This window comes from Callithrix jacchus, chromosome 3 (assembly GCF_049354715.1).
Source record: "Callithrix jacchus isolate 240 chromosome 3, calJac240_pri, whole genome shotgun sequence".
Taxonomy (NCBI): domain Eukaryota; kingdom Metazoa; phylum Chordata; class Mammalia; order Primates; family Cebidae; genus Callithrix; species Callithrix jacchus.
In genome coordinates, this window is record NC_133504.1 from 60158728 (window position 1) to 60167069 (window position 8342).

General features: G+C 41.7%; 1 protein-coding gene and 1 pseudogene across 1 annotated transcript; both read left to right on the forward strand.

Moving 5' to 3' along the window:
- The first annotated feature begins 5558 nt into the window (after positions 1-5558).
- LOC100895238 (POTE ankyrin domain family member A-like) lies at positions 5559-6343 on the forward strand. Its single transcript, XM_035292425.3, has one exon. The coding sequence runs from the start codon at positions 5834-5836 to the stop codon at positions 6341-6343; it is 510 nt and encodes a 169-aa protein (XP_035148316.2). The 5' UTR covers positions 5559-5833.
- LOC118142796 (coiled-coil domain-containing protein 144A pseudogene) lies at positions 5559-8023 on the forward strand (annotated as a pseudogene).
- The last annotated feature ends 319 nt before the right edge of the window (positions 8024-8342 follow it).

Here is an 8342-nt window from a genome sequence, read left to right on the forward strand (position 1 = left end):
GGGCCTGACAACCCAGACCTCAGCCTTCAAGCCCTCCCTGACTTGAAGGTGGGGCCACACAGGGGACCACTTCCTTCCACCCAAGAGCCTGTATGCCTCCTGCTGCCATTCATAGCACCCAAGCTGTAGGTTCCAAGGGATACCTGCAGGCCAGTGCCAGGCTCCCCTCAGCCCCACATCAGCTTCCCTCCTATGCTTGTTGGCACTCAAAGTCCAGAGGGGACTGAGTTTGCAGAGGAAATGTATTGGCACTCCCTCAAGAGCATACACACCCAGCTGAGCTGTGGCAGTGCCTAGGTTCAGCCTCAACTTTGCTGTGAGATCAGAGTGGGCACCAAAGCAGGGAAAAACCAGGCACTGGGAGCAGGCATTTCTAAGCCTGCAAGGGCAAGGGAGGGCCTTCCTGTGTCTCCAAGAGTGCAGGGATGCCTGTGTACATAGTCACAATTTGGGCAGTTGCAGCCACTGTTGGAGGGAGAGTCGGGGGTGGGGTGCTCTTGACTGCTTTGTGAAGCAGTAGGCCCATGCGTGCAGTCATGGTTTGGGTGGCTGCAGCTGTGACCAGAAGGATGGGGCTCTTGCCTGCTCCTGCCCCTCACCAAGAGCACACAGAGGCCCAAGTCTTCAGCCATGAATTGGGTGGCTGCAGCTGCATCTGGGAGGGCAGGACTCCTGCCTGCTCCATGGAGCAGGAGGCAGGGTCCACAGTCATGACTTGGGTGGCTGCGGCTGCACCTGGGGAGCTCCTGCCCTACTAACTTGGAAGGGTCAGGACTCCTACTTGTCCTCGGCTCCCACTGACTCCATGAAGTGTGCAGCCCCAGCCACACCTCCCTGCTGCAGTGGCATGATGGCAGCTGCTACTCCAGATAGGCCTTATTGGGCCTTATTTGAGACCTTATTTGTAAATCCTCTTTGAAAATATAATCAACCTAAGATGAGATCACATTGGATTAGATTGAGCCCTAATGCAACGACTCATGTCCTTGTGAGAATAGGGAAAGTTGAACACAGACACAGAAGAGAAGTATGACATGTCAAGTAGGAGGCAGAGATTGTCGTGATGCATCTACAATTCAAGTGACACCAAGGATTGCCAGTGACCACCAGAAGCTAGAGAGAGGAATGGCACTCATTCTCCCTTCAAGTCTCCAGAAGTATCCCAACCTGACTGACACTTTAATTTCAAACTTCTGGCCTCCAGAATTATGAGATAATAAATTTCTGTTGATACAAGCCACCTACTTTGTGATAATTTGTTATAGTAGCACTATAATACTAATACATGCATGGTACTGCACCGTCTAATGTGTCACCCATGAATACTGGCATTTAATGATTTTCTCAAGACTAGCACTATGATTTATTGATGATGACCACAAATATAAATCCTGCCCATAGTATCCAGGAAATTTTGAATGATAATTTCCTTTTTGGTTATACTAAATTTACCATTTAGAATTGTATAGTATAAATGTAGAACAGCACATTACCCAGCCACATCTTCTCTTGATCACTTTAGACTTTAATCATTGAACTGTGGCAATGTAATCTTTCTTCAACACCAATAGCACCCCTGACTTCCTTTGGTGAGGAGGATAAGCAAACAGCCTGCAGGTGAAGCATGAAGAGGAGTCCAATTTGCACAAGGAATGCCAGTCCCTCTTTGGGTATGGTTTAAGACTGGCTCATGAGAGCACAATATCACAATTGGAGATAATTGAGGATATCAATTGGAAGGACCTTTTGATGTGGCAGAGCAACAATTTTAAAAGCCCTTTTGGAAGATATATATATGTTCATTCCTGGGTGGGTTGTAAACCACATGACACAGAATCTGCAGAATACACAGAGTGAATACTATAAGCTCAAGCAATAGAAGCTTCACAAGAGAAGGGGCCTGTTTATCCTTAAGTGCTGTAGACTAAAAGTGTTCCACACCATTGGCAAAGAGAGGGCAAGAGCCAAAGCAACGACCACACATGTGACTCAAGCCCAAGGGTGAAAGAAGACTATTTATATCGGGGCTCAGAGCCCTGAAATTGTTCTGTGTAAGCTATGAGTGATGACCACCCTAATAAATATACTAGCAACATGTTGGTGACTCAACCTTTCATGACTCCACCAAAGAATACCATCCAAGCTATGAGGATTGATCCAAACTGAGATTTTCCTCAGGACGTCCTCCTAGGCAAGAGTCCCAAAGATCTTTGGAGCATCTAATTGACTTTCATGTAGGGTAGAGGGTCCTAGAATGTCCCAAAGCAGGAGATGGAGACCAAGGCATATGTAGATTCATGTCTAGGCTCAAAATGCTTCATCCATATGGTGCTACTGCCTTGTATCATTCTAGACACAGGAGGATTCACTCCAAATAGTGGGACCTAGGTAGGAAACCCATTTGCCACTTCCCCTAAACAGATCTAAGAGAGATCCTGAAGTAATGTTGTATGAAATGTTTTATTGTGAATATTAGCTAATATATAGTTACCTTTTTTTCCCTCATTCTAACACATAAGATGCAGCTCAAGTGTCTAAAGAGAGACTACACTCTCAACCTCAAGGGTGAAACTTTCTGGTCTCAGCATAAATAATCCCAAGAAAGTGGATCTGTCATATAGCAGCCAATTGTATAAAAGCACTGTTCCTCTTTTTCTTGCCAAATGTAAGCAAGGCTCAGGTTGTTACTGGCAGTAGAACCTTGGAGAAAAGTTGTGTTGATTGAGATGTTGACAATTTGGGAAGAACAGAAAGATGGAAATAACTTGGTTTTTAAATTATGAAGTCAGACTTCCAAGTCAATCCATGTGAAACCTGAACCAGCTCTGGATTTCTGTCTTCTCATTTATTTCATCTGAATAGGGTGCAGGTAGAAACATATCCTAATAGATAGCAGCATGAAGAGGATTTGGAGAAGGGTATCATTTGGGACAGGGAGACCAGTTAAAAATCTATTGTTTGAAGTAACAGTTTGGATTATAGTAATGCAACTATGCCATTGGAGAAATTAAACCTAGTATGTCATAAAAGCAACAAAGTATAGTAACCTCTATTTATCAAGCATTTATTCTGTGTATGTCACTGTGTCCAACACTTTCCATACTTTTCCTTAATTATTACTCACTGAAATACTGCCTCACAGGCATTTTATCTCATTTTATAGATTAGGTTTCTAAGGCCTACTGAGTTTGAACAAATTGCAAACATCAAATTTAATCTTAAACCTGTTTGGTTCTAAACACCCTGATCTATATATCATGGAATTTTTTGAAGAAAGACATAGTGAAAACTCACAGATTAGTTTTGAAAATATGGCTAATTAGATCAAATGTAATATTTTGTGTTTTTATTCTCATATTTTTATAGGCAGTCTCATAATCTATAGCAAACACATATACTGAGCACCACTTGAGAGCAAGGGCATGAACTTAATTTGCCCATTTGTTCCTTCAGATTTCTACTGTAACCCTGTTGGGTTGAAAAACAGAAAATGAAAATATATTTTGCCTTCAAAATAAAATTGAATATTCCAATACTACTTACTAAAAGAACAGCTGTCCTGAATTACAAAGAAATTACGGGCCGAAGCAACTGAGCATCAAATCACCTAACTTTTTTTTTTTCTTAATTTATCAGCCTTGTTTGAGCTTTTTTGAAATGCTGCTGCTACTGTGTGTGTGTGTGTGTGTGTGTGTGTGTGTGTGTGTGTGTCAGAAAGACACAGATTGATTTACGTAAAGAGCTATCTGTAGCAGCAGGGAGCATCTATCATTGCACTAAACAGGTGAGACACTCTGGCTTCTTGACATTCTTGCACTGGTTGCTAAATCACAATGTAACCTGAGTCTGCAGTCCACTCAAACTACTCTTTCCACATAAATTGATGGTATTGTCTTCCATGTCCTGGAATCTGAGACTTAACGATTAAAGTTGTGACTCTGACTCTGAGACTTTAATTCACACCCTGTACTCCTACTTTCTCCAAATTCAGAAAGAGTCATTTGCCCTGTTCTCTGTGAAATATGACACATATAGTTCTGTAGAAATACAACCCATCCAGCAAGCACCCTGTTTTCTGTTTTTATCTAGAGCAAGAGTTGGCAAACAGTTTGTAAAGATCCAGATGTTAAATATTTCAGGCTGTATGGGCCAGATGTTCTCTATCACAACTATTCAACTCTGCCACTGTGGCCATAGATAATATAAACCAATGTGGGTGTGTTCTAATAAAACTTTATTTGCAAGAACAGGTGGCTGATGAAAATGCCCCATGGGTTATAATCTGCTTAACTCCTGATTTGGGGCATCACTATTCATCTTGTGTTCACAGATATATTTGGTTTTAAATTATCCTGAAATAAAATTATAATATGAAAATACAGGAAATACAATTATCCTGAACATATATATATATATATAATTTTTCTATTTCCTAACTTTTCAAACTGACTCTCAAGCCATTACTATCCATTCCTGGCATAATCCCTCTATTCCTTCCCTATATACACACAGACACACACAAAAACACACCTCAAGGTAGCACTAATTGCCTTCTCAACCCAGTCTAGTTGCACCACCACCCAACAATAACATAAGGTTCACTTTATGTTTCTCTGTCCTTCTTTCTATTGTTTCTATTTTCTGAAATTCCTTTCTGAAGTTTACCTACCCAAATGCTGCTCACATTTAAAAAAATATATACAGAACTAGGACAAACATGAAAATTGATAGTTTTCTTGAGTACTCTAATCCTTAATGAGACTTACCTCAACCAAATCTTGTGACATTTATGTTTTGTGGCAAGTTATTTATTCCGCATATTTGTGTCCGTTTGTTGGGGGGGGGGGAAATTCAGAAGTGAATACAAAGTACAAAGTCCCTGCCTATGTGGTGTTTACATTCTGGTGGGGAGACAATCCTTTGAGCATTTGTTTCCAAATGATCTTTTCCTTTGATTAAATAATGTTGTGCTGGATAGCATTCCTTCTCATAAAGATTATAATGTACCTGAGAGTTTCCTGATGGGTGAAAATGTGGAGGTTCCTGAAGGGAGGCATCTCATGCTCGTTCCACACAACCTTGCCCTGTGCATCTCTTTCTGTGTCAAACACTGTTCCCCAGTGAAGGGAACCAGGGCTCTATGGAGAAATGGCAGATTCTAGGATGGGAGAAGTGCCAGTACAAGAGAATATGAAACATCTTGAGTGCCAGATAATTAGGAACTGGGCAAAGAATGTGGGTAGTTTTTTGAAGGCTGAAAAACAAACACTAATGAGTTTCCAGCAGCCAAATATGGGGTAATTTGATCATCAAAATAAGTAATGATAGTAACAAACTATAACTCATTAAATAACATGAGAGTCCAGAAGTCCATTCATCTAAGTGAGTGAATAAATAAGTTATATGATAATGACAAATTCTTCCACACAGTGGGATGCCAGCTAACAGCCTTACCCATGAGGCTTGGCGGTGGTCGCCTGGAGTGCCTTGGCGTTGGTTACCCGTGAGGCTTCGTGGTGGTCGCTTGGCTTGGCGGTGGTCGCCTGGAGTGCCTTGGCGTTGGTTACCCGTGAGGCTTCGTGGTGGTCGCTTGGCTTGGCGGTGGTCGCTGGCCTTGGCGGTGGTCACTTGGCTTGACATTTTTTACTTGGCTCGGCTGTGCTCCTTTCACTGATTGGAAACCTCGGACTTTCCTCCTGGGAGGTTGTGGCCAAGGCTAACTCGCTACTGTTGGCCTCCTGGGGTGGAGAAAACCAGGGAGGTGCGGGGAGGGCCTGAGGGGGTCAGTCTCCGCCATGAGGAGGACATTTAGAGGAGGGCGCCAGGAGGACCAATGGCCCTCACCAGCTGGCGGCGCTACAGCTCGGGCAGCAGAAGCAAGCATGAAGAGGACGCCTTCACACCGCCTCAGTACCACGTCCTCCCTCCGCCTCAGTACCGCGTCTACCTGGAAGATCTCCATGAGCTCCACAGAGCTGCCTGGCGGGGCGACGTCCCCAGGCTGGAGCGCGTCCTGGGGCCCGGAGGCCCTGTAGTGGACAAGAGGGACAATAAAAATAGGACGGCTCTGTATTTGTCGTGTGCCAGTGAACATCCAGGAGTGGTAGCTCTCCTGGTGTACAGAAAATGTCAACTTAATTGTTTTGACAGCGAAAAGAGGACAGCTCTGATAAAGGCCGTACAATGCGGAGAAGAGGAATGCGCAACTATTTTGCTGGAACAGGGTGCTGATCCAGACCTTCCAGATACCTACGGCAATACCGCTCTACACTGTGCTGTGCATAATGAAATCACTAGCAGAAAAACTGCTTTTATACAGTACAAATATGGAGGCAAAAAATGAGAATGACCTCACGCCACTTCTATTTGCCATAAGCGGAAAAAAACAGCAAATGGTAGAATTTTTGCTGGAGAGAGCAGCGAATTGACTTGCAGTTGATAAGTGTCAAAGAACAGCCCTCCTTCTCGCCGTGCAGTGTGGATCAGCGAACATAGTTAGCCTTCTTCTGCAGCAAAATATTGACATCTTTTCTCAAGATACGTTTGGGAGGACTGCGGAAGATTATGCAATTTTTAATCAGTTTACTGGCATTCAGCAACTACTTTCTGAATATAAGGAAAAACAGACACCCGAAAGTCTTCCTCAAAATAATAATCCAGAACAAGAAAAGATGAAGACTGTAGTTGTATTTCTCTCAGGGAATAATACTCTCCATGACGTGTTACAATCACAGCTGTCAGAAAGCGAAGAGAGCAAAGAAGAACAAGACTTGGAGCTGCCATCGGAGGAAGAGAAAGAAAGACTTAAAGGACTTGAAAATAAGCAGCCACAGGTCGAAGAAGAAATGAAGCAGCACACAAGTAATAACAGGAAATTATCCGAAAGCCTACCTGATGGTGCTGCTGCTGGCAGTGAAGACGATGGACTTAATCAGCAGTTTCCTAGGAAAGAGAATGGAGTGCATGACAGGGCTGAAAATAAAACATCTACTGGAAAGAACCAGGTCAAAAACCAAATACATTCTGGGGCTGACTTTGCTGACTCAATGCAACCATCTGAAACAGACTCAGAATGCAAGTTGTCTCACTCTACTTATGAGAATATTTTGTTGCAGATTGAACAACTTAAAATGGAGTGTAAAGAGTCTGTTAGCCTATCAAGAATCGAGGATGCATTTCATTTATATGAACACTTACTGGAACTTAAGACTAATGACTGTGAACGACTTATAGCAGAAATTAAACAAATGGGAAATATGGTTAGTGTACTACAAAAGGAGCTCTCTGAAACAAAAGAGACAAAATTACAGTTAGAGCATCAGAAGATTGAATGGGAACGAGAGCTGCACAGGTTGAGACTTACCTTAAAACAAGAAAAAGAGAAGAAAGAAAATGCCAAAATGTTGTGTAATAAAGTTAGTGAACAGTTAAGAATAAAAGAAGAGGAATGTAGAGAAAAGGCTGGAATGACGCAAGGACTTAAACGGACTCTGAGAAAACCCATTAAGGAATTGAGGATGGACAAAATGAAGGCTGATATGTCTGACCTACAAGCTAGGAATGAGATTCTTTCTGAAAAACTTTCTAATGCTGAAAATGAAATCATCAGCCTACAAATTCAGCTCCATAATCCAACAGATGCTGTTGGAGAACAGAATTTGATTTTGGAATGTGTGCAAAGAGACCTCAGCCAAACACAGTGTCAGAAGAAAGAAATTGAACAAATGCACCAAACTCAACAAAGAAACCTGAAGAAATACATTGCAAAGCAGGAATCTGTAGAAGAGAAACTATTTCAATTAGAAAATAAAAATACGTTGCTTCGACAGCAACTGGATGATGCTCACAAGAAAGTGAACAGACTAGAAAAGACAATCAGTACTCTCCATGACCAGTTTCAGGCTCTTGCCAGTAATATTCGAGCTGAGAGTGAAAAGCAGAGTCTTCTACACAAGAGAATGAGGAATTGCTGGATGAATGTAATTATTTAAAAAAAAGAATGGATCAATGTGAGAAATAGAAAGCAGGAAGAAAAGTATTAAGAAAGATAAATATTTTTCAACCTTCCTAAAAGAAAATTTAAAGTAATATTTGATTATGGCTAAATGTTTTATCTAGTTGAATATAAAAATATATAGATCATAAATTTATTTGCTGGTAAAACTGAAAGATACTTTACTTTGAGTAAAGAAATTGTGTCACCTATGAAATTTTAAGTTCAGTTACAGTGTTAATAGGTACAGATTAACATTCATAATGTTGTCTTACACTGAAAAGATCATTGCAATGCCTTTATATGGCCATGTTTGAAGACCATGGTGAAGCAGATAAACAGAAATGTT

Coding starts and splice junctions, on each gene's coding strand:
- LOC100895238 (XM_035292425.3), top strand. CDS start 5,834: ATGGCCCTCACCAGCTGGCGGCGCTACAGCTCGGGCAGCAGAAGCAAG.